Source organism: Lithobates pipiens, unplaced genomic scaffold, assembly GCF_037356315.1.
Source record: "Lithobates pipiens isolate NorthernLeopardFrog02 unplaced genomic scaffold, aLitPip1_a1.2 Scaffold_23, whole genome shotgun sequence".
NCBI classification, from domain to species: domain Eukaryota; kingdom Metazoa; phylum Chordata; class Amphibia; order Anura; family Ranidae; genus Lithobates; species Lithobates pipiens.
Genome location: NW_027507785.1, coordinates 38,340,930 through 38,367,955, shown reverse-complemented (window position 1 = coordinate 38,367,955; position 27,026 = coordinate 38,340,930). Strand labels below are relative to the sequence as shown.

Here is a 27,026-nt window from a genome sequence, read left to right as displayed (position 1 = left end):
CAGGCGCCGCCGATTAGAAGCCTCCGGATGCACTACTGTGATTGGAGGAAGGGGAGGTGGATGGAAGCTGCCGAAAAGCGCTGTTAAAACTATGGTAAAGCGCCGCTAAAACTAGCGGCACTTTACCGTCAATGCGGCCAGCACCTCAGTGTGAAAGTGGCTTTAAAGAAGAGGAGGAGGAAGAAGAGGACAAGGGAAGGAGGAAGAGTGGGACTTGATTTGGGATGTCAGTGAGCAGATTCGGTGGTAAGGCCAGTGGTTAGCCCCTATGAAATGTTGATGGTCAGGCCCAGGGTGGGGGATTGGGGGCCCGGCCTAAAGCTGTGTAAGGGGCCCAAAATTTCTGATGGCTGCCCTGGGGACATGTGACAGGTCCCAGATGACTGCGCGGCCAATCACGGTGTGTGGAGCCGCTCGTGCATACGCTGTGGGTGCTCACAGTTGCAATGCCAGCGCCACTGAGAGGGGGGGGGGTGAGCGGGGCTTCGTTTCCCTGCATTGCTAGACCTTGGGACAGGTAAGTGTCCGATTATTAAAAGTCAGCAGCTGCAGTATTTGTAGCTGCTGACTTTAAATTTTTATTTTTATTTTTATTTTTTAAGGGAAACTCCTCTTTAAAGTACAGTTTTGTACTCACTGTAAGATTATTTTCTTAAAGTCAGTTTTCTTAAAATCAAGAGACACAGGAAATCTTTCATTTTTTTGCCAGTGCCCAATCCTCCTTTAAGCAGCAGCATAACCCAACCGTTGCAGCATACTCCTGTAGACGGCAGTATAACCGAATATTTATCTTACTGTATCCTCCTGCAGGCGGCAGTATAACCCAAATACAAACAAGTGGTCACTGCCCCCACCTATAGCTGGTCTATTGCAGCAAGGACCACTGGAAGGGGGTGATGCATGTTAAACAAATACAGAGACACTTCCAAGCTCAAACTTACCAACCAGCCAGCCACCAACCGAATTGAACTGTCTAACAATATGCGTTAAGGACAGTGGTTTAATCTGCACACATTTGCGAATACATTCATAAGCTTCAGGCCCCATCAAGGCACCCTTTAAGGAACGGTGGAACCCTTCCAGGCCACCTGTCCTTACTTGTCCATAAAAATGCATGTTCTCTTATTGTGGAGACCCAGAAGTCAGGGTTAGGGACTACAGATAACAGGGTGCCTTGACTGGGCCTGTAGCTTACACATGTATTTACTGTTAGACAGGTCAATGCGGTTTGTCGCTGACTGGTTGGTAAATATGAGCTTGGAACTCTCCTTGTATTTTTTTGGCAGTATAACCCAATAGTTAAATCCAGTATTCTCCTATAGGTGGCAGTATGACCCTACAGTTAACTTCTTGTATCCTACTAAAGGCAGTAGTATAACCTAACAGTTAAATTCCTGTATCATCCTGTAGGCTGCAGCATAACCCAACAGTTAAATTCTTGTATACTCCTGCTAGCAGCAGTATAACCCAACACTTACATTCCTGTATCTTCCTGTAGATGGCAGTATAACCCAACAGTTAAATTCCTGTATCCTCCTGTAGGCAGCAGTATAACCCAACAATTAGACCCCTTTCACACCAGGGCGTTTTGCTGGCGCTATAGCGTGAGAAATAGCGCCTGCAATCCGCCCTAAAAAAGCTGCACCATTGTCTGTAGTGTGAAAGCCTGAGGGCTTTCACACTACAGCGGTGCGCTGGCAGGACTTCAGGGAAAAGTCCTGCCTGCAGCTTCTTTGGAGCGGTGAAGGAGCGGTGTGTTTACTGCTCCTCCACCGCTGCTCCCCATTGAAATCAATGGGGCAGCGCTGTAATACCGCCGGCAAAACGCCGCTATTGTGGCATATTGCTGACGGTTTTAACCCATTCTCGGCCACTAGCAGGGGGTAAAAGTGCACCGCTAACGGCCGAAATGCGCCGCAAATCCGACGGTTTTACCGCCGACACTATGGGCAGTGTGGTGTGAAAGGGGTCTTAAATTTCTGCATCCTCCTGTAGGTACCAGTATAACCCAATAGTTAAAATCCTGTATGATCCTGTAGGAGGCAGTATTACACAACAGTTAAATTCCTGTATCCTCCTGTAGGCGGCAGTATAACCCAACAGTTAACTTCTTGTATCCTCCTAAAGGTGGTAGTATAACCTGACAGTTAAAGTGATATTAAACCCTCAGTAATCACTTTAAGCAACTGATTTAGGTACCTACTGAGTATGCAGCTTTTTTATATCTTGTAATCCTTGTGTTCCAGTTTAAGCTAGTGCAATGACTGCTGCCCCAGGTTTCCTGTTTCCGGGTGGCTCCTTTCTCTTGCAGCATCCTATGGAGCCACCCTTGCATGCAGGGACTAGAGTTATGTTTTCCTGCGCTGTGTGCATCAATATCAACAAACAGCCCCGTAGCCCAGTCACGCCCCTGTTCCTCCCTCCTCCTCCCCCCTCAATGGATGAAAAAGAAAATATGATTGTTGTACTCACCATAGAATCCTTCTTTTGGATTCCATTGATGGTCAGTTATTAAAGCAGAACTTCACCCAAAAGGGGAGGTTCCTTTTGTTTGCATCCCCCCCCCCCCTCCATTTCCACATTTGCCACTTTTTGAGGGGGAAGTGGGTACCTTGTTTTGACAGGTACCCGCTCTCACTTCTGGGTCAGATCACCACGGCGATCTGCAAGGATGTTCGGCACCTCCCCCCCCCCCCCCCCCCCCGCAGCCTTCTGGGATACACACAGGTCCCAGAAGACAGCAGGACCATTCAAAAAGTGCAGCGCGACTTGCACATGCGCAGTACGAAACTGACTGCTGGTTTCCCTTACCTAAGATGCTGGCGCCTGCACCCAAAGCCAATTAAACAATCCTCTATGCCCTCTATATCTCCTCCATCCCCAGTCGCTGCTGCCCTTTTTGCCCTTTTTTGCAAGGCAGTGGAGTTGATTTACTAAACGCAATATAGACTGTGCACTTTGCAAGTGCAATTGCACAAATTTTTCTTAGTAATTGTCAATATGGTAAAAAGCTACACTTTGTAAAGGATACCCAAAAGGGTTCTAAGCTCTGGGGAAAGTGGGTGCAGCTGCACTTGTATAGTGTCACTGTAGTTGCAAAGTGCACAGTCTCTTTGCCCTTACTGTCTCTATCATTTAAAATACACCTATGATAAAATTATAGACCCTTTGTTTCTTTGTAAGTGGGCAAACTTACAAAATCTGCGGGGGATCAAATAATTTTTTTCCCCACTGTATGTATTCTATCTGTAACAAGCAGTAAATACGCTTTGAGGGAAGCCCTTTCTGACCGCTATAGCTGCAAGCACTGTGGAGTAGGTCTTTCTCAAGGTTTTAAAAAAAAAAACACTCACTTTCATTTCATCAGCTTTCCAGCAGTGACTTTGGAATTTGCCCAACTTCCCATTTTGAATGCAAACACAAGGCAAGATGCACAGAAAATAAAAAAAGCACATTGTTGAGACACCACCTGGATGACTTTACTGTTTATTGAGGATGAATTGCTCTACAGTGCTTGTAGATACAGAAGGGGTTATTAACGAAAGGCAAATCCACTTTGCACTGCAAGTGCACTTGGAAGTGCAGTTGCTCTAAACCTAATGCCACATACACACGATCGGAATTCTCGTCGGAAAAAACTATGATGATTTTTCAGACGGAATTACGCTCACATTTGGCTTGCATACACACGGTCACACAAAAGTTCGCTGAACTTTCGACTGGCAAGAACGCGGTGGCGTACAACACTACGACGAGCTGGGAAAATGAAGTTCAATGCTTCCAAGCATGCATCGAATTGTTTCTGAGCACACGTAGGAATTTTGCGCGTCGGAATAGCTACAGACGATCGTAATTTCCAATCGAAACTTTTTCCCTCGGAAAAATTGAGAACATGCTCTCAATCTTTTGCTGGTGGAAATTTGGCCAGCAAAATTCTAATGGAGCATACACACGGTCGCATTTTCCGACGAAAAGCTCTCATCTGTCTTTTGCTGCCCGAACTTTCGATCGTGTGTACGCAGCATAAGGGTTAGATTTGAAATGAGTGGAAGCTCTGCTGATTTTATCATCCAATCACGTGCAAGCTAAAATGACGTTTTTTATTTTCATTGCACGTCGCCCTCAGGTCGACAGCAACTTTACTTTCAAGTGCACTTGCAGTGCAAAGTGGATTTGCCTTTAAATAACCCCCAGAGATTTGTAGTGTACCAGTGAGAGCTAAGCCCTGTCAGTGTTGAGTAGGTCTGTGGTGGCTCAAGAAGAGTCCTAGGAGCGGGTCCATTCAAACATGTAAAGATGGGTGAGGAGTGCTAAGCGTCAATACAAAGTCTTGGAAACTTTAACTGGTTGAAGAACAGTTATCACTTTATTCGTTTATGGCAGAGTTTCTCAACCGGGGTTCCGTGGAACCCTAAGGTTCCTCCATAGGTTTCCTTAAGCAATGATCAATTTTTGCCAGTTAGATAGGTTCCCACTCACACCAATTATCTTTTTAGCTATCTGTAAGGAGGTAATTCTTCCCAATGACCACAAGTGTAAAGCCCCATACACACTATCAGATTATCTGCTGAGTTTTTCCTTCAGATTTACCAAAACCATATAATATGAGGACAAACCTTAGGAGTTTCAATGTGTATGCAATCAGGCAGGCCCTTCTACTACATGGTTTTGGTAAATCTGAAGGAAAAACTCAGCAGACAATCTGATAGTGTGTATGGGGCTTTAGGAGCACTCTTCCCACTGACCATCACAGGAATGTATCATGAGTTGTAGCTATGGTAATTTTTTAGCAGGGGTTACCTGAGACTGGAACATTATTTCAAGGGTTCCTCTATGTTAAAAAAGATTGAGAACGTATGGTTTATGGCTTAAAACACATCCAACACATCCAATGCATTTCGTAGGGTTTGCGGCTCCCCTACTTCAGGGCTTTGGTAGTGTTAGACATGTTGGCTGTGGGCATTGTAGTCTGCATCTTCGTGGTAACGGCGTTCCAGAGTGATTGCTGTGCCTACAGTGGAAAAAAAACTCAGAAGGCACAGTAGACACTGAAAAGTACTGTTATCTTGTTTTCCTAGCACTATTAAAGTCCCGAAGAAGGAAGACATGCATTCCCCAAAACATCTTGGCTATGTACTGTATGTAAATAACACTTATAAAGTGATCATTGCTCTTCAACCGGCTGAAGTTTCTCAATACTTTCTATTCACACATGGCATTCCTCATCAAAGTTTCATAGTAGGTAAGGTTGAATAAAGACAATAGTCCATCCAGTCCAACCTGTGTAGGTGCACGTGTGTCAGTGCCTATAATTGTTTCCTGTATATCCCTGTATGTTGTATTCTTTAGGAAACACATCCAAGAGTCTCTTATAAATAACAATACTCCCCACAGCCATCACCAATTGTGGAAGAGAGTTCCACATCCTTATTGCCCTGACAGTGAAACCCCCCCCCCCTTTGCGCACAGTTTAAGGTTAAACCGCTTCTACTCCAATCTCATTGTGTGGCCCGTGTCCTCTTAGCCCTTGTACACATGGTCGGAGAATCCGTCGGAATGTGTCCTATCGGACCGTGTCGTCGGATAATCCGACTGTGTGTGGTATGTATCGGATTGATTCCTTCGGAATCTCCGTCGGACCCAATTTTCCAACATGTTGGAAATATTTCCCGACCAACTGGGCCGGTCGGACATACTCCGATCATGTGTAGAGAATTTTGATCGGACCAAGTGCCACGCATGCTCAGATCAAATTTCTACATCAAAGCTATTGGCTACTAGCCTGAATGTAGTCCCATCGTAACGAAATAACGTCATCACGTTCTGAAAGATTGGATTTTTCGCCAACTTTGTCCGACTGTGTGTATGCAACAGTTTCGGACAAGATCCGACAGGCAAAATCCGACGGATTTGGTTGTGGAAATCTCCGACCGTGTGTACAGGGGCTTACACTCCTTGAAACCGAATAGTTTTTTTCCTATGCTGGGATCGTCATTGAGGTATAGTGCCTTGAAAAAGTATTCATACCCCCCAAAATTTTCCATATTTTGTCATGTTACAACCAAAAACGTAAATGTATTTTATTGGGATTTTATGTGATAGACCAACACAAAGTGGCACATAATTGTGTAGTGGAAGGAAAATGATAAATGGTTTTCAAGATTTTTTACAAATACAGTAAATATCTGAAAAGTGTAGCATGCATTTGTATTTAGCCCCCCTGAGTCAATACTTATAGAACCACCTTTCGCTGCAATTACAGCTGCAAGTCTTTTTGGGGATGTCTCTACCAGCTTAATAGCTCTGTCAGATTGAATGGAGAGGTTCTGTGAATATCAATTTGCAAGTCTTGCCACTGATTCTCAGTTGGACTTAGGTCTGGACTTTGACTGGGCCATTCTAACACATGAATATGCTTTGACCTGAACTATTCCATTGTAGCTCTGGCTGTTTGTTTAGAGTTGTTGTTCTGCTGGAAGGTGAACCTCCGCCCCAGTCTCAAGTCTTTTGCAGACTCTAACAGGTTTTCTTCTAAGATTGCCCTGTATTTGACTCCATCCATCTTCCCATCAACTCTGACCAGCTTCCCTGTCCCTGCTAAAGAAAAGCACCCCCACAACATGATGCTGCCACCACCATGTTTCAAGGTGGGGATGATGTGTTCAGGGTGATGTGCAGAGTTAGCTTTCCGCCACTCATAGTATTTTGCTTTTAGGTCAAAAACTTACATTTTGGTCTCACCTGAGCAGAGCACCTTCTTCCACATGTTTGCTGTGTCCCCCACATGGCTTCTCGTAAACTGCAAACAGGACTTCTTATGCCTTTCTTTAAAAAATTGATTTCTTCTTGCCACTCTTCCATAAAGGTCAGATTTGTGGAGGGCACAACTAATAGTTGTCCTGTGGACAGATTCTCCCACCTGAGCTGGGGATCTCTGCAGCTCCTCCAGAGTTACCATGGACCTCTTGGCTGCTTCTCTGATTAATTCTCTTCTTGCCCAGCCTGTCAGTTTAGGTAGACGACCATATCTTGGTAGGTTTTCAATTGTGCCATACTTCTATTTTCAGGTAATGGATTGAAGTGTTTCATGAGATGTTCAAAGCTTGGGATGTAGTTTTATAACCTAACCCTGCTTTAAACTTCTCCACAACTTTATCCCTGACCATAATGCTGTTTGTTCACCAAGGTTCTTCTAACAAACCTGTGATGGCGTCGCAGAAAGGCTGTATTTATACTGAGATTAATTAACACACAGGTGGACTCTACTAATTAGGTGACTTCAGAAGGAAATTGGTTCCACTAAAAAAAATTTGGAAAACCATTTATCATTTTGTTTCACAATTATGCGCCACTTTGTGTTGGTCTATCACGTAAAATCCTACTAAAATACATTTACGCCTTTGGTTGTAACATTAGAACATGTGGAAAATTTCAAGAGGTATCAATACGGTTTCAAGGCACCGTATTCGTAAATCGCTATCATATCTCCTCTCAAGGGTCGTTTCTCCAACGAGAATAAATTTAGTGTTTTCAGTCGTTCCTCGTAATTGAGGTCCTCCTGTCCCCCTATAAGGGAACATGCAGCTACAGAGGTCAGTGATGGTTTGTTTTAATGCTTATTCAATGCTTGTTTAGGATAAGTACATATTTGAATGCTCATAGCCTGAGACATTTCTACTAGGAACCTTTGCCTGGCAACATCTGACCAGTTATTGCAGGAACTGGTCCAGTGCCCTGTTTATTATCATCTACTGTATGTACATGGCATGGAAGGAGGGTAGCGGGAGAGGATAGGGTCATTCTCAAATGAGGAAACCCATGAAAAGGTTACTTTGAAGACCTGCTTAATACTCTTCTGTCTGTCATCTACTCATGCTTACCCCTTGCCCTCACTACTATTGAACAGGAGAGAATAACAGAGCTGGCGCTTACACCGTACAAATTTCTCACCCATATAAGCACAAAAGACTCCAGATCTATATGTTCATTTATCAGACGTAACAAAGGCTGAATGGACCATGGAAATTCTCTTCTTATTCCTAAATACTTAGTAAATCATTAAAGGGTAACTCAATTCAGCAAAAAATCAATCAGGCTTCTACCGTTACTGCAAAGGCACTGAAAATGGTCGGAGTTACCTTAAAGTAGATCTCCGGACTCATTCCCATGGAGCCTTTCTTCCAAAATCTGGCTATACACTTGCAGAATTCAGTTGAAAAAAATAAATTTTCAGAACATTTGTTTGACTTTCTAATGGTTAGTGGAGTCAAATGGAGATCATATTTAACTGTAGTGATGATACAGTTCTAAGGAGCTAGATGAATACGTTTTTTCCTGGAAAAACATACATATTGTGTGACGCCATGTTGTAGGCATGTTCATTACCGCTTCAGCCCAGGAAGACTTTACCCCCTCTTCCTGACCAGAGCACTTTTTGCGATACGGCAATGCGTCGCTTTAACTGACAATTGTACGGTCATGCGACGTTACACCCAAACAAAATTGACGTCCTTTTTTCCCCACAAATAGAGCTTTCTTTTGGTGGTAATTGATCACCTCTGTGGTTTTTATTTTTTGCGATATAAACAAAAAAAGAGCGATAATTTTGAAAAAAAAGAAATATTTGTTACTTTTTGCTATAATAAATATCCCCCAAAGATATATATATATATATATATATATATATATATATATATATATATATATAACTATTTTTTTCCTCAGTTTAGGCCGATATATATTCTCCTACATATTTTTGGTAAAAAAAATTGCAATAAGTGTACTGATTGGTTTGCCCAAAAATTATAGCGTCTACAAAATAGGGGATAGTTTTATGGCATTTTTATTATTCATTTTTTTTATTAGTAATGGCAGTTATCTGCGATCTTTATCGTGACTGCAACATTATGCGGCATGTGTTCCGGACACATCGGACACTTTTGACACTATTTTGGGACCATTGTCATTTACACAGCATTTAGTGCTATAAAAATGCACTGATTACTGTGTAAATGACTCTGGCAGGGAAGGGGTTAAACACTAGGGGGTGATCAAGGGGTTAAGTGTGTCCTATAGAGTGATTCTAACTGTGGGGGGGGGGGGGGTGAGCTACCACTGGCATGACAGCAATCACTGCTCCCGACGGCAGGGAGCAGTGATCTCTGTCATGTCACCTGGCAGAACGGGGAAATGCCTTGTTTATATAAGTACTTCCCCTGTTCTCACATGGAGTCCGCGGGTCCCGCAGGCACGGTCACGCTGTACGTGGAGGGTGCGCACACACGCTAGCCCCGCCAATTAAAGGGGACGTACAGGCATGCCCATTTGCCCACCGCTGCCATTGTGCCGATGTATACCTGCATGCAGCGGTTGGCAGGTGGTTAAAAAGCCATCCTGGAGTTCTAGTCTGCATAGACTGAGAAGATGTCATCATTCTGCTGCAGGAAAAAAAAGAAGCATTTCCTTAGTCTCCTCCCCCCAGTAACTTTCGAGCAAGTCACAAGGTGGGAGGCTGCAGCAGCGACTGCTCTATCTACTGTATGCCCTTAAAGGGGTTGTAAACCCTTGTGAGGGGGTGATCGGGAGCTTCCGCTCTATGTGCGGGGGGCCCTCTCCCTCTGCAGTGTGATCCCGAGAGGGGCGCAGGGATAGGAGCTCCTCCTGTAGTCGGCCTAGGTTGGGTTCAACCTGGGAATTTGAGACTCTCCAGCTATGTCAAAGTGCATTTACACCTTGGACCTGGCGGATTTTCCGGGGTCACACCACCACCCTTATGATGAAGGGATGCTAGCTCATTTCCTTTAGAGCTGTTTCATTTCACGTGTTTTTTTTACAAGTTCTCTTTGCACTCCAGGAGAGTGTCCACAAGGTAACCCCCCAGGAGGGGGCTTCTCCAAGGGGGTTATCTGAAAAGAGGAGGATCCGTGATAGCCGCCGAGGGACCCCAGAAGAGGATGTTCGGGCATACTCTGTGCAAAACAAGCTGTACAGTGGAGGTAAGTATGATATGTTTATTTAAAAAAAAAAGCAAACCTTTACAATCAATTTAACCGCTTGCTGACCGCCTCACGTCGATATACGTCTGCAGAAGGGCTCATACAGGCAGAGTCACATACCTATACGCGGCCCTTTAAGAGATGGCCAGCGGCAAGTTTCGAGAGTCGGGTCATTGGTCCCGCGGACTCGATCGCCATGGGGATACCCGTGATCACCTCACGGGGAGGAAGAACGGGGAGATGCTAATGTAAACAAGCATTGGTGGCCAGTGAGAACAATGTTCCTTAGATTGGTGGCTAGTGAGAAGAATACCTCTTACATTGGTGGTCAGTGGGAAGAATGTTCCCTAGAGTGGCAGCTAGTGAGAAGAATACCTCTTACATTGGTGGCCAGTGAGAAGAATTCCATTTACATTGGTGGCCAGAGGAAAGAATGCCCTTTACATTGGTGGTCAGTGAGAAGAATGCCCTCCTTTTATTGGTGGTCAGTGAGAAGAGTGCCCTTTAGATTGGTGGCCATTGAGAAGGATACCTCTTACATTGGTGGCCAGTGGGTAGAATGCAGCGCCTACAGTGGTGGTCAGAATGTCCCTCTTACAGAAAGCTAATAAGATCATTGGGGTCATGCTTGGCTCTGCCAAGTGGTACTGATCCTGGAATTATGCAGGCACCATCAAATGGATGTCAATCAGCCACAGCCTGGAGAACTCCTAACAACCCAATTTTTTTTTTAATATAACAGATGAGCATCTTAATGAGACACAATGTGCAGGGATAGGGACAATTGTAGACACTCACTCAGATTGAACTGGATGGACTGGTGTCTTTATTCAACCTTGCTAACTATGTAACTATGTAACCCCTGGAGGAACCCTAGAGTTCCACAACCATGGCTGAGAATGGCCGATATAGAGTGTCAGTTGGGCGACAGCTCTGACTCTGCTGGGGCTACCAACATCACACAAGCCTCTCTTATGTAGACATTCAAAAGCCTCGAGCTTGCGGCTTGGCGCCACCATCTTAGATGGTGGTGTCCTGCAGCAGTCTCATGGCTTTTGGATATCTACACAAAGGAGGTTTTTACTGGAAAATGACATGCATGATATACATTAAAAGCACATATAGCCTTTTGGGAAGGATCTCTTTAAGCCCTTGTACACACGGTCGGACATTCCGATGGACAATATCCGATAGGACCGTGTTGTCGGATAATCCGACAGTGTGTGGGCTCCATCGGACTGTTTCCATCGGAGTATCCGACGGACCAAGTTTTCCAGCTGGGCTATAAAATTTTCCGACAACATGCTCCGATCGGACTTTGTCCGATTGTGTGTAGAGAATTCCGATCGGACAAAGTGCCACACATGCTCAGATCTAATTCCTAGACCAAAGCTATTGGCTACTAGCCTGAACGTAGTCCCGTCCTAACGAAATAACATCATCACGTTAAGTACGATCGGATTTTCTGACAACTTTGTCCGACTGTGTGTATGCAACAGTTTCGGACAAAATCCGTCGGACAAAATCCGACGGATTTGGTTGTCGGAATGTCCGACCGTGTGTACAAGGGCTAAAATAAAAACCTATATCTAGTTCTAGGATGGATTTCATTCCCATTTGATCAACTTCAACTTTCACCTGAATAATGTCAATTCATAACTGTCCCACAAGGAGGAAATAACATTTTCGAAAAAAAAAAAAAACCCTGCCTTCTAAACTTTTCACTTTACATGTGTAAAGTTCTGTATTTCGTGTCTTGCCTGCAGTTCTCTATTAACAAACGAGGGTGGATAGAAGGATCGTGCTCTTCTAAAATCCAATTTGGGCACGTTTCCAGTTGTGAAATGGAAGCCGAGCGTTGCGTTCCAAGGGATACACAACAGGTGTGACTTCGGGAAAACTACACCTGGCTGCATGTCATACTTGGAATACCAGCTTAATCAGACTTTTCATCTGTCTCAAAAATTTACATGCCGCGCACCATCTGGGGGCGGAAGGGGATCCATTCTCCATGAGCCAATTAACTCCCAACTTTCCGAAACCATACTTGATGGTCTATGCCTGTTCCGGCTTGTACCAACAACTTCCTCTTTTACAATCCTAAGCGCCTTTTGCCTGTCAATTTAATTAATCGCTGCCATTTAACAAGGTATTAAGGAAGAATAAACGGTAATCAGGCCATTAGTAACCTTTCACAAATAAAATGGTGTTTACTAGCGTGGCTTGGCCTTAAAATAACGATAAATTCTTTAACAAGTTATTATCTTTAAAAGAAAAACGTGCAAAGGCAGCCATAATATGAACGATTTGTTTAACAAGTAAATGTAAATTAAAAGTAAGCCGGGGGGGGGGGGGTTTGTAGAGAAAAACTTTTCTTAAGGCGCTGATATGTTCCAATAATTAGCTGCATGAATGATGCCCAATTGTGTAGCTGCTGTGTTTTCAAAACCATAACATTCGCCTATAAGGCTCACACACAATATGCGGCTGGGCGGCTTTGTGCAAACTTGATCGCCCATATCATTCCATTTAACGCTTATCCACAGCTGAATTCCTGGCACTGAATGGAGCTTCTTTTGTGTCTATTGAGACTAAAAGAGAGACTCACGAATAACATCATTTGGAGGACAATGAAGGACTTTTTTTTTTTCTTTTCCTAAAAAGTTCTGCAGGTCTACAAAAATGTAGAAAAGCTTAATACAAACTTCCAGTGTGCTGTTCTACTAGAAACATTTCCGTTAAATACTAAAATGTCACCAAATTTTTTAATAAAAGTCATAAAAAAATAACTGATATGGGACTTCATCCAAATTATCCCATACTTCACAATTTAGGAATGGGAAAAAATAAATATGATTTAATTATAATAAATATTATGTGGCTTTATTTAACCACTTGACCTTCGGTAGATTTTTTGCAATACGGCACTGCGTTACTTTAACTGACAATTGTACCCAAATACAATTTATATCATTTTTTTTTTTTTCACAAAAATAGAATTTTATTTTGGTGGTATTTGTTTTGGGGTTTTTTTGCTCTATAAAAAAAAAAAAGGCTGAACATTTTGAAAAAAAAAAACAAAATTTTTTACTTTATTCTACAAAATGTACCCAATACATTAAAAAAAAAAAAAAATCAAATGTATTCATCCGTTTAGTCCAATATGTATTCTGCTGCATATTTTTGGTGAATAAAATCCCAATAAGTGTATATTGAATGATTTGAGCAGAAGTTATAGCATCTACAAACTATAGGAGAAAAAAAAAATACTTTCTGCTATAAAACATATTCAATAAAAAAAAAAAAAATTATTTTTTTCATAAATTTGGGCCAGGGGTGCTCAACCTGTGGCCTTCCAGCTGTTGCAGAACTACAAGCCCCATGAGGCATTGCAAGGCTGACAGCTGCAAGCATGTCTCCCAAAGCCAGAGGCATGATGGGACTTGTAGTTCCACAACAGCTGGAGGGCACCCATGATTTAGGCCAAAATGTATTCTGCTACATGTTTTTGGTAAAAAAAAATATCCAATAAGCGTATATTATTTGGTTTGCACAAAAGTTATAGAGTCTACAAATTATGGGATATATTTATGGAATTTTTATTTATTTTATTTTTTATACAAGTAATGGCGGTGATCAGCATTTTATAGTGGGACTGCGATACTGCTGCGGACAGTCGGACATTAACTGACACTTTTGACACTTTGTGGGAACCAGTGACACTAATACACTGATTAGTGATAAAAATATGCACTGTCACTGTACTAGTGACACTGGTTGGGAAGGGGTTAAACATCTAGGTGCTTTTACAAGGCAAGAAATGGATTTTGCTCCCTGCTTTGTAGAAACACAGAATCTATTCATTCCCCCCCTGTCAGAACTGAGCTATGCCTTGTTTACATAGGCTGTTCTCAGTTCTGTGTGTATTACTGATGATCGTCAGGTGTTGGCGCACATCCATTGTCCAGCACCCACCGACTGGCAGCAGAAGGGGCCCACCAGCGAGAGCCACATTGTAGCAGTAAAACTGCTATGTGGAGGACAACAAGTGGTTAAATATTATGGCACTTTAAGTGTGCCTAACAGGAATTTTCGACATAATACTGGTAAAATATTAATTATTTATAACAATGGTTAAAAAAAACAAGAAAAGATAGGAAGCAACTATACTGTGAAACGCGTTGATCTATAAGGCTATTATGTAATTGCATGTGTGTGTTTATCATCACATTTGTAATGTTAAGGATAAGTCATTTGATGTACTCTGGTGCATACCTTTAATGTTTTTTTTTTAACCATTGTAATAAAGATTTTATATTTTAACAGTATTATGTTGAGTATTCCTGTTAGGGCACAATTAAAGTCCTGTAATGTTTCATTTTTCCCAATCCTATGCTGTGCTATATCACTGTGCTGTACAGAGAGCAGAACTGTGGAAGGGGCCCAGCAGGCTCCACCCACTACAGGCTGCCTGCAGAAAACTACAGGAGGGGGCGGAGACAAGACCAGTCACCCTGCACAAGTAGAGAGAGCAGCAATGAGCGGTCTTTATTACAGGAAGTTCCTGCACAGATGGAAAGTCTCACACTGGATTACAGCACAGACCTGTACAGTGTGGACAGGTAGGTAAAAAAAACTTTATTGCACATCCTGCTTGGTCACAAATTTAAATTTTTAGATTAAAGTTCCACTTTAAAAACCCTCAGCCCTAATGTAAGCAATGGGCTGTCTCTTGGGAGGAGTTATGCAAATATCAAAATGTCTTGAAGGGTGGAGGGAACTGGACAGACCACCTTAGGTAAGGACCATGTGAGATGCTGAGCCTCCACGATTGAAAGAACTGAGATGCAATGAATGAAAGAGGTAAGAAACAGCATAAGGGGAATAGGGCTAGAAGATGCTGGGAGTCCACAATCAAGGAAATGAGGAGAGCCATATGAAGCTCACAGTATGCAGTAATAACAGAGCAAGTAATTTCAGTACAGGAGAGAAGCCTGTACAATTGTATAAGCCTGAAGCAAAGGCTGGAGTTTAGCATTAAATCCCAGTGACAATAAACCAAAGGGCATGAAAAAGAAAGTAAGTGAACCCAGTGTGAAGATAGACAGCAATAAAAACTTGACTTCCAACCTCCCAAAACTCTATTCAAAAACTCTAAGGCCGCGTACACACGGGCGGATTGTCTGCCCAACTTAGTCCGCTGAACCGTGTTTCAGCGGACAATCCGCTCGTGTGTGGGCTTCAGCGGACTTTTTCAGCGGACAGTCTGACGGACTTAGTCTTTCGGAATTTCTGTAATTTTGTCCGTCCAAACTTGGTTTTGTCCGTCCAAACTTGGTTTCAGCGGACAGTCCGCTCGTGTGTAGGCAAGTTGGACGGACTAAGTATGGCGCATGCTCAGAAAGGATTTACACGGCCGAAGGTTGCATTGCAGTGTATTGGACGTCGTTTTTCTAGTCCCGTCGTACGTGCTGTACACGTCATCGCGCAAGTTTTCAGCGGACTGTCTGTTCATCATGTGTGGTCAAGTCCGTTCATTCAAAAGTTGAACGGACTGTCTGTCGGATTGTCTGACGAACTTAGTTGGGCAGACAATCCGCCCGTGTGTACGCGGCCTAAGAAAAACAACGTTTTGGCTTCACATACAATTTAACCTCCTGATTAAGGTAGACCATACGTGGTTTGAATCTCCACTGGTTCAGCAGGAACTGGCTGAGATTCAAACCATGTATGGGCAGGCTGAATGTACCAAGTTGATCGATTAACTTGGGTACAACCAGCATGCGCCAGGTTTTACCTGAGATCATCGCAAGCGGCTGGTATAGCCGCTAGCAATAATCACTGTCTTCTCCTGGCGGGGACGGCTTCCTCCACACCCCCCATTGGGAGAAGACAATGGCAGGCGGGAAGGAATCAACACTGCCCGTGGTTGCAAGGCAGAAATCTGCTCTGTGTATGGCCAGCCTAAGGCATGAGCGAACCAAATTCAATTTTAAATTTAACCTATACTGAGCCAAATAGCCTAGCTCACCTGGTCTATGTACTAATGGGTGTTCACCAGAACTCCTGATGGTGGATATGGGTTTTGCTGCATGTTAGTACCAGGTCGCAGTCCTCAGGATCGCTCCACCAGGTGGTTGAAAAGCCAAGGGCCAGTAGCAGAAATAGCAGGAGGGATCACGCAGTAGTTTAGTCAGAAAACAAGCTAAAGTCAGTAACAAGTGGTTGCAGGATGGGATGAAGCAGAAGCATAGTTGAGAAACAAGCCAAAGGTCAGTAACAAGTGATTGCAGGTTGGGCTCAAGCAGACATGTAGTCTAGTAACAGGCCAAAGGTCAGTGGTAGTGAAGATAAGGATAGCAGCGACAAGAGTGGGAAATTTGGATGGAGAGGGCACAATAATCTGGCAAACAGGACGTGCAAAGACATAGCTTAAATAAGACATTCACAGGAGAGTAAAGGCTTCAAGGTTCAAGATAAACAATGCATAAGGCAGGGTTATCTTAAGAGATTGGGGCCTGTCCAGCATTTTAGATGGCTCAGCAAGAAGAGTTACCACCAGACTAAGATGAGATCCTGGGTTCAAATCCAGGTCCTCATACTCTTAAGCCCCATACACACTATGAGATTTTCTTCAGATTTACCAAAACATATGAGGTCAAACCTTAATGCCCCATATATATTATCAAACTTTCCGACAACAAATGTTGGATGTGAGCTGGTTGTCAGAAAGTCTGACCGCGTGTATGCTCCATAGAACATTTTCTGTCGGACTTTCCGCCAACACGTGTTTGAGAGCAGGTTTGAGAGCAGGTTCTCAAATTTTCGGACAAAACTCGTTGTCGGAAATTCCGAGCGTGTGTACACAAGTCCAACGCACAAAAGTCCACGCATGCTCGGAATCAAGCAGAAGAGCCCCACTGGCTATTGAACTTCATTTTTCTCGGCTCATCGTACGTCTTGTACGTCACCACGTTCTTGCCGTTCAGAATTTCTGACAACATTTGTGTGACCGTGCGTATGCAAGACAAGTTTGAGCCAACATCCTTCGGAAAAAAATCCACGGTTTTGTTGTCGGAAAGTCCGATCGTGTGTACGTATAAGAGTTTCCATTTGTTTGCAATCAGGCAGGCCCTTGCACTACATGGTTTTGGTAAATCTGAAGAAAAAAATCCGCAGAAAATCGAATAGTGTGTATGGGGCTTAACTGCTTGTGCCACCAGATTTGGAGTGAAATGTGATGATATTACTACTGTGCTGCTCACTGTTCTCCTTGCTTGAGAAGAAGCTGTACCTGAGGATTGGCACTGCAAGTATTTCCCTGCTTTATTTATTCTGTAGATTTGTGCTTGCTCCACATCACCTGCTGTTCCTTCATAAATACTCCACCAGTTATCAGATCACCAATCATCAATGGGGCAGCTCTAATATGAAGAAGTCCTGCCTCTATGAAGATGGACAACTTTACAAGGACATAATGCAGAACGAGGCATGGCAAGTCAGTAACAGGAAAAAGCTCAGCTGCAGGGAAACCACAGTAATCACTGGTGTCTAGTCCGTTGCCCTCTGCTTTGTTTGGGCACAGCTTCCACAGTCTAGATCCTCTTTAAAACCAACTTAGTCCTACTTAATCCACCATCTAAAAGGTCTTGATACGAAATCTTCAAAGCTGTGGCACAAGGTTGCATCACAGATTGGAGCAGCCAGGGTGCACATCAGTTGATCACTTTCTGCCTACATATAAAGGAGTCCTATTCTATGGCTACAGAACGGTTGCTGCAGCGGTAAGCTTTAACAAAGACCTTCTCACACACCCACACTCCTTGTTGCATTGCCTACTAAACGTTTTAAAATGGTCCCTCTAAAATATTTCCTTGAAGATCAACTCTAACCAAAATTTTTTGTTGGTTCAAAAAGAGAAGGTTTAGAACATCTGTCAAGGGTAGCTGCTAGTGCTACAGTGAGGGAAAGAAGTATTTGATCCCCTGCTGATTTTGTACATTTGCCCACTGACAAAGAAATTATCAGTCTATAATTTTAATAGTAGGATTATTTCAACAATGAGAGACAGAATCACAACAAAAATATACAGAAAACACATTTCCAAAAAGTTATAAATTGATTTTCATTTTAATCAGTGAAATAAGTATTTGATCCCCTATCAATCAGCAAGATTTTTTATACAGGTAACGAGCTGAGATTAGGAGCACTTCTTTAGGCTCGGTTCACACAGGGGCAACACGACTTTTGGAGGCAACCTGGACGTGACTTGACGTGACTTGACCTGACGTGACTTGACGTGACTTGACGTGACTTGACCTGACGTGACTTGACGTGACTTGACGTGACTTGGATGCGACTTACAACACTACTTTAAGTCGCCCCAGGCCAGGCGACTTGCCGTGGCCAATCAGGGAATGAGCTCTCAGGGGGGAACTCCTTTTGAGAGCTGATAATTTTCTGAGAGTCGCCTCTGTATAGACAGAGATCTGACTTGGAGGCGACCTCCATTGAAATCAACGGGTACCAGTCGCCTTCAAGTCGGATTGAAGTAGTACAGGAACCTTTTCTGAAGTCGGAGTGACTTCAGTAGTGTGCATTAAGACAGCTCTCATTCACTTACATTGATTTCTACATGTTGTGCGACCTGAGGTGACTTGGGGCGACTTGAAGTTGGATCTGAGTCGCCCCTGTGTGAACTGGCACTTAAAGTGAGTGCTCCTAATCTGAGCTTGTTACCTGTATAAAAGATAACTGTACACAGAAGCAATCAATCAATCAATCAATCAGATATCAATCTTTACACCATGGCCAAGACCTAAGAGCTGTCCAAAGATGTCAGGAACAAGAATGTAGACCTACACAAAGCTGGGATGGGCTACAAGACCATCGCTAAGCAGCTTGATGAGAAGGTGACACAGGTGCGATTATTTGCAAATGGAAGAAACACAATCTCCCTTGGTCTGGGCTCCATGCAAGATCTCACCTCGTGGAGTTTCAATGATCATGAGAACGGTGAGGAATGGACCAAGAACCAATGGGAGAATCTTGTCAATGATCTCAAGTCAGCTGGGACCAAAGTCACCAAAAAAACAATTGGTAACACACTACACCCTGAAGGACTGAAATCCTGCAGCGCCCGCAAGGTCCCCCTGCTCAAGCAAGCACATGTACAGGCCTGTCTTAGTAATGAATCTGAATGATTCAGAGAAGAACTGGGTGAAATTGTTGTGGTCAGTTGAGACCAAAATCAAGCTCTTTGGCATCAACTCAACTCGCTGTGTTTGTAGGATGAAGAATGTGCCTGTGACTCCAAGAACACCATCCCCACCATCAAACATGGAGGTGGAGACATTATGCTTTGGTGGTGTTTTTCTGCTAAGGGGACAGAACAACTTCACCACATCTAAGGGATAATAGACGGGACCATGTACAGTTCAATCCTGGGTTAGAACCTCCTTTTCTCAGCCAGGGCATTGAAAATGGGTTGTGGATAAGTATTCCAGCATTACAATGACCCAAAACACTCATTTGAGCGGCACAGTGGTGTAGTGGGTAGCACTCTCACCTAGCAGTAATAAGAGTCGCTGGCTCAAATCCCAACCATGACACTACCTGCCTGGAGTTTGCATATTCTCCCTGTGCCTGCATGCGTTTACTCCGGTTTCTTCCCACAGTCCAAAGACATGCTGGTAGGTTAATTGGATTCTTTGGCTTCTGTCCAAAATAACTTGGCCCTAGTGTATGGGTTGAGGACCTTGGATTGTGAGCTCTTAGGGGGGTGGGGACCGATGTGTGTGTGTGTGTGTGTGGAGCACTGCATAAAAACATTGATGGTGTTATGTGGGTACCTTAAAGCGGAGGTCCACCCTAAAGTGGACCTTCCGCTCATCGGAACCCTCCCCCCCTCCGGCGCCACAATTGGCACCTTTCAGGGGGGAGGGGGGTGCAGATACCTGTACAGTACAGGTATTCTGCACCCACTTCCGGGATAGCTCTCTGCGGAAAGGGGCGTAGATTACGCCCCTTTCCGCAAGTGCCCGCCCCTTTCCGCAAGTGCCCCGCTGCCTGCTGGGAAACACACAGATCCCAGAGGCAGCGGGGACCGTCCTTATTGCGCAGTGCGACTCGCGCATGCGCAGTAGGGAACCGGGAAATGAAGCCGAAAGGCTCCATTTCCTGATTCCCATACCCAAGATGGCGGCGGCAGCACCCGACAGACGATCTAGAGATCGGCTTCGGGTGCCGACATCGCGGGCGCGCTGGACAGGTAAGTGTCACTATTTTAAAAGTCAGCAGCTGCAGTATTTGTAGCTGCTGGCTTTTAAAAAAAATAAAAAACGCGGAGTCCCGGCGGACTCCCGCTTTAAATAAATAATAATAATAGATGGGCATCTTGATGGGACATAATGTATAGGGGTTGTGGATATGCATCCACACTCAGGATGAACTGGTGTCTTTATTCAACCTTACTAACTATGCAACACACAGCCAAAGCAACAAAGGAGTGGCTCAAGAAGAAGCCATTAAGGTCCTGGAGTGGCCTAGCCAGTCTCCAGACCTTAATCCCATAGAAAATATGTGGAGGGAGCTGAAGGTTCGACTTACCAAACGTCAGCCTCGAAACCTTAATGACTTGTAGATGATCTGTAAAGAGGAGTGGGACAAAATCCCTCCTGACAAGAAATGTCTTACCTCTGTGATTGCCAACAAGGATTTTACCACCAAGTACCAAGTCATGTTTTGCGAAGGGGTCAAATACTTATTTCGCTCATTACAATGCAAATCAATTTATAAATTTTTTGAAATGCGTTTTTTTCTGGATATTTTTGTTGTTATTTTGTTTCGCACTGTTAAAAAAAAAACTACCATTAAAATTATAGACCGATAATTTTTTTGTCAGAGGGCAAATGTACAAAATCAGCAGGGGATCAAATACTTTTTTCTCTCCTTGTATGCGTGTGTCTGTTTGAGGATATTTTATTTCACTTCCTGTCCAAGTGACACCTGTCAGTAAAACAGGAAGTTGGGAAAACTTCTCCAATTGGTCAGCATCACTTGAAAAGCCATGTAAATATAAAATGTAATGCACTTTCATGGAGTTGGGATTTAAAGCTGCAGAAAAGACATAAATTGACTGTAATCATAAATGCCCCATTTATATTTGGGCGTAGCAGAAACACAGGCAGAAACAAACATCTGCAAACATGTGAAAAAATGCACTAATGCCGCGTACACGCGACACAACTGGACTTTTTGACAGCAAAGTTTCCGACGCAGCGAATCCGTCGGACAATTCGATCGTGTGTGGGCTCCATCAGACCTTTTCTGTTGAAAAATCTGACGGACTTTAGAAATAGAACATGTTTCAAGTCTTTTCCGCCAGAACCAGTTCCTATCCCTCGTCTGTAAGCAGGTCCGATGGACCAACAAGGACGCAAGGGCAGCTATTAGCTACTGGCTATTAAACTTCCTTTTTCTAGTCCCGTCGTACGTCATCATATTAAATGATCGGACTTTGGTGTGATCGTGTGTAGGCAAGTCCGTTTCAGCGGAACCCCATCGAAAAGTCCGTCAGAGTTCATCCCGACGGGAAAGTCCGGTCGTGTGTACGCGGCATAAGACATGCGACATGCTTGCAGTGATATTAATTCCCAATGGCACCCCAAACATGGGTAGCAGCTGCGCATTTGCTGCAAGTTTAGAGCGCAAAAAAATGCGCAAAAAAAATGCAAAATGTGCTCATCTCATGCTTAAAATCTGGGATATGAGCTTCTTTTAGTGCATTTTTGGAGCGGAGTCCCTAAATCTGAACTGGTATCAGCGACTGGCATTCCCTGCGAAGCACAGACTGGGAGAGGGAGAAGCCACACAAGTAGCCAGTCGTTTATGTACTGATAAGAGACATGCTGGTAGGAGGAGAGAGAGGAGTGACAGAGAGATGAGCCCCTCAGTGTGCTGCTTCTCCTACACCATAGCTCCCAACTGTCCCTGATTTGGAGGGACTGTCCCTGATTTGGAGCAATGTCCCTCTGTCCCACATTTGTCCCTCGTTTTGGTCTGATTTATATAGATGTATATAAAATACACTTTTTATCTATCAAAATGTTTGCCAGTGATAAACCTTTCATCTGATTTCTAAATTGCTGCATTTGTAAATTCCAAAAGCCAATATAAAGGATTAGTAGTGGTAAAAAAAAGCACTTGTGGGTTTAACCAATCTTGTTTTTTTATACAATTTTCTTTTAAGGGGGTGTGGCAAGGGGTGTGTCCTATGCCTGCATAATTTTTGCTGATAGGTGTCCCTCATTGCCATCTCAAAAAGTTGGGAGGTATGCCTACACTGTCCAGTCATAGGCTGGGGGGGGGGGGGGGGGCAGAACCATGAAAGCCTTGGCAAAGTGGTTTGGATGGTGCTGGCCACCATTTAACTTGAAAGACTGATGACATCTAGTGGTTAGATGGAATAAGTGAGGGGGGCATCTCTGAAATGAAGGTGAGTATTGCAGCCAAAGGTTTCATTTTTTGTTTGTTTGTTCTTAATGAGCTATTCATTTTTGAGTTCTGCGTAAATACATTGCCATCGCTGGGCAAAATTAGGTTAAATAAACTGGCAAAAAAAGTGCAAAAAACATGACTCAAGTAGTGTCGCTCAACAGGGCCTTATATATCATCAAATTATAACCTGAAAGACTGAGGACATCTGATTGTGGGAAGGAATAAGTGGGAGAGCATCTCTGGAATGAAGGTGAGTATTGCCGCAAAAGTTTTTTGGGTTTTTTTTGGCTGGAGTTCCAGTACATTCCAATGGCTGGGCAAATTGGGTCAAACACACATAAACGCAGGTACTCGTCAAATGAAAAACTTACAGCCATTTGATGCTTTGGCATATCCTCGTGTGTACAATGAAGGTTAATACAGTCCCAATAAAAAGATGAATCTTCATTTTTAGAAGCGCTCTAATCCAACACAATCAGGGTAATAGAGACTTTCCAGAATACTTCCTGCCAAGGATCTTCAACAGTGTCCCGTCCCTCTATCACTGATAGGAGTCCTTTCTCAACAGTGGATCCTGGGGGGAAAAAAAAAAAGAGGAATAATATTATTATTATTTTTTTTATATATAATAATGGTTTATTAAACATCATCAAAGATCAGTGTAAGGACAAAAGTTATAGCTGTAACATGGGACAAAAAATGAAATGCGAGGATAACATCGGAGGTAAGACAATTGTGGCACCCACTGGACATTTGCTGACTCGTGAATAAGAAGTGCCATACGACTCCATTGGGCATTGCACTGGGAAAAATGAAGTTATGACAGTGTGGAAGTTCTACTGATCACCAAATACCAGAAAAGAAAAAAGGAAGAAAAAAGGAAGTGAATAATTATTATTATTAATCAATGAGGTGGTGGACAGGTTGGGTGTAGCTAAGGGTGCAGAACAGAGTGGGGTAAGGAGAGGAATTGGGTGACCAGACAGGAAAGGGGCGGAGCAGCATTGTTACCCATCAGAAAGTCAGTATTGCGGGAGGTGATCGCACAGAGCTCATGAAGGTGATCCAGACTACTTTTATCATTTTTTTTAGACAAATAGAGCTTTCTTTTGGTGGCAGGCAATTACCATTGGGTTTTTTATTTTTTGCTAAGCAAACGAAAATTTTGAAAATAAATGTTGGTTATAACATTTTGTAAATAAGTAATTCTTCTCCTTCACTGATGGGCACTGATATGCTGCACTGATGAGGAGGCACTGATATGTGGCACTGATGGGCATTGATGGGCAGTGAAAGACAGCACTTATAGGGTGCACTGATGGGCACTGATAAGCATCACTGATGAGGCGGCACTGATATGTGGCACTGATGGGAATTGATGGGCAGTGAAAGGCAGCACTGGTAGGCTGCACTGATGGGCACTGATAGGCGTCACGGATGAGGTGGCACTGATGGGCACTGATGAGGCTGCACTGATATCTGGCACTGATGGGCACTGATGGGCAGGGAAAGGCAGCACTGATAGGCTGCACTGATATGTGGCACTGATGGGCATTGATATGCAGTTATAGGCAGCACTGATGGGCACTGATGAGGCTGCACTGATATGTGGCACTGATGGGCATTGATAGGCAGTTATAGGCAGCACTGATAGGCTGCACTGATGGGCACTGATAGGCGTCACTCCTAAGGCAGCACTGATGGGCACTGATGAGGCTGCACTGATATGTGGCACTGATAGGTGGCACTGATAAGGTGGCACTGATGAGCACTGATAGGCTGCATTGATGGGCACTGATAGGCAGTGACGCCTATCAGTGCCCATCAATGCAGCCTATCAGTGCTCATCAGTGCCACCTTATCAGGTTGCACTGATAGGCAGCACTAATGGCACTAATGGGCAGTGGGCACTGTTAGGCGGCACTGATGGATGGCAATGATAGGTGGCATTGATAGACACCACTGATAGGCGGCACTGATTGATACTGACAGGCATCACTGATGGGCACTGATTGGCAGAACTGGTGGGCACTGATTGCCAGCACTGGTGGGCCTGCACTGATAATCAGGACACTGGTGATCAGTACCCTGATTGTCAGTGCAGATGTCCCCAGTGTGGATTTGCTGGTGTACGGCTCTTCTCTCCTCATGCCCTGTCAGCACGAGGGAAGGATTGCCGATAACAAGCCAATCATGTTTACACCTGTGATCAGTTGTGATTGGACACAGCTGATCACGTGGTAAAGTGCTGGCTCTTTACCCCAATCGGCACTTTAGCTGATCATAGATCACTGCCGATGCACGCGGCAGGGGGGCGCACAGGCAGTGCGAGAACAAGAAGACGTCAGAAGACGGCCTCCCATCAAAGTACGGCTGTCATTTGGCTATAGCTCCGTCACGATTGGGGTTAATTTGCATAGCCATTTGTCCTGAGAATCTACATGGACATTTGTTTTGTGTGAATTGGGGGGAAAAAAAGAACATTCTTTTGGCTATTTTCTCTTCTGAAATAATATTATTTTATTATAAGGGAAGGGAGTAGTAAAATACCACGTTATTGTCACTAGATGGAGCTGAGGAGCATAGGAGATACGTACATCTATCAGGCCTCCGGAGAATTAGGCACCTCTTCTGTTTTCAGGACACCTTCCTCACATTTAGGGCCCATTCACACCAGATGCAATGGGATGCATTTTTGACTGCACTCTAACTGCGGAGATAGTCCAAAATCCAGGTTATCCTATGGACATAGTTCACACCATTACAGTGCTGTGCAGTGAAAAAAAAAGTACAGCAAGCTGCATTTTTTGCACTGCAAATGCACACACATGCATGTACTGTAAATGCATGAAAATTCAACGCAAAACAGTGCAGATAAAAAGCCCAAAGAAGAAAAAGGTGGGAGTAACTTCAAAGGAAATGCAAGCCTAAGAAAAATGCACTGCAAATGCACATAAAAAATGCATCAAATGCAAAAACCGCAGGGAAACACGCAATTTTTGCTGTGAATGGGCCTTTAAGGGCGGGTTCACACCAGATGTAGTCCAGTGCATTTTTATTCTCCCTAAACAATGTATGGACAGTATTTACCATGGATTCCAATGGCCCTAGTTCACACCAGCGTTGGCTATGACTAAGGCTCCACGGCGAAAAAACGCCTGAATTACAGGCCTGTGTTATTTTGTACCACACCTGGAATTATAAATGTATGCATTGTGGAAGATCGAGCCGCCGACTTTCCTTTATCTACACCAGTGCATTCCTTTGCAGTCAACAAAAGTAGAACATTTCATTTTTTTCTGCATGGAACACGTCTGGAACGCAGCAAAAATGCACCAGAATGCACATGTTCTCAAAGAAAACACATTCAGAACGCAGAAATCGTGGTGTGAGCAGGCCCTTATACAATAAAAAATACACATATATATATGGATAGATAGATAGAATCACAACATTCTTTAGCAGTGAAACTGAAGTATTAACATTGTAACAATTTGTCAATGGAATAGACTTCTGTGTGTAAATGAAGAAAGTTTAACCACTTAAACACTAAACCTTTTTCTGACATTTGTCGGTTTCAAGTTAAAATCATTTTTTATTTATTTTTTGCTAGAAAATTACTTAGAACCCCCCAAACATTTTATATATATATATATATATATATATATATATATATATATATATATATATATATATATATATTCTTTTTTTTTTTTTTTTTTTTTGTAGAGACCCTAGAGAATAAAATGATGGTTGTTGCAATATTTAATGTCACACTCTATTTGCTCAGCAGTCTTTCAAATGATTTTTTTTTTTTAATTACTTTAATGAATTAAATAAAAAGAAAAAAAAACTAACCGGTAAAGTTAGCCCAATTTTTTTTTTTTTTTTTTTATAATGTTAAAGATTTGATGGTTGTTGCAATATTTTATGTCACACTCTATTTGCTCAGCAGTCTTTCAAATGATTTTTTTTTTAAATTACTTTAATGAATTAAATAAAAAGAAAAAAAAAACTAACCAGTAAAGTTAGCCCAATTTTTTTTTTTTTATATAATGTTAAAGATTTGATGTTGCGGGAATCACGAGAAAATTGTGATCTTTTTATTCTAAGCAAAAAAATTGTGATTATCATTTTGGCCAGAATCGTGGAGCTCTAATAGCAATAGATAGATAAAATAATATAATATAAACTATATATGAAATGGAGGGGAGGTGGGAAAACATTTTGCTGAAGATGTAAGCACCTCTTCTATTGCAGAACACCTTAATTACATTTATACAATAATAAAAAGACATACTATATATTTATAAAATATCTATCTATCTATCTATCTATCTATCTATCTATCTATCTATCTATCTATCTATCTATCTATCTATCTATCTATCTATCCATCTATCTGTATGTAGATATAGATATTTATATATATCTGTATATATATTTCTATCTTTATATATATATATATATATATATATATATATATTTTTTTTTTATAATATATATCTTTAAAATATATATATATATATATAT

General features: G+C 42.9%; 1 protein-coding gene across 2 annotated transcripts in view; it reads right to left on the bottom strand.

Annotated features, from left to right (window-relative positions):
• The window catches only part of WNT11 (Wnt family member 11), a 182,147-nt gene that overhangs the window by 76,664 nt on the left and 78,457 nt on the right, over positions 1–27,026 (bottom strand). For both annotated transcript variants that reach the window (XM_077451435.1, XM_077451434.1), the window contains exon 2: positions 22,865–23,067. In XM_077451435.1, coding sequence (XP_077307561.1) covers positions 22,865–22,941 — 77 coding nt within the window. In that variant the 5' untranslated portion in view covers positions 22,942–23,067. The remainder of the gene's footprint in view (positions 1–22,864; positions 23,068–27,026) is intronic.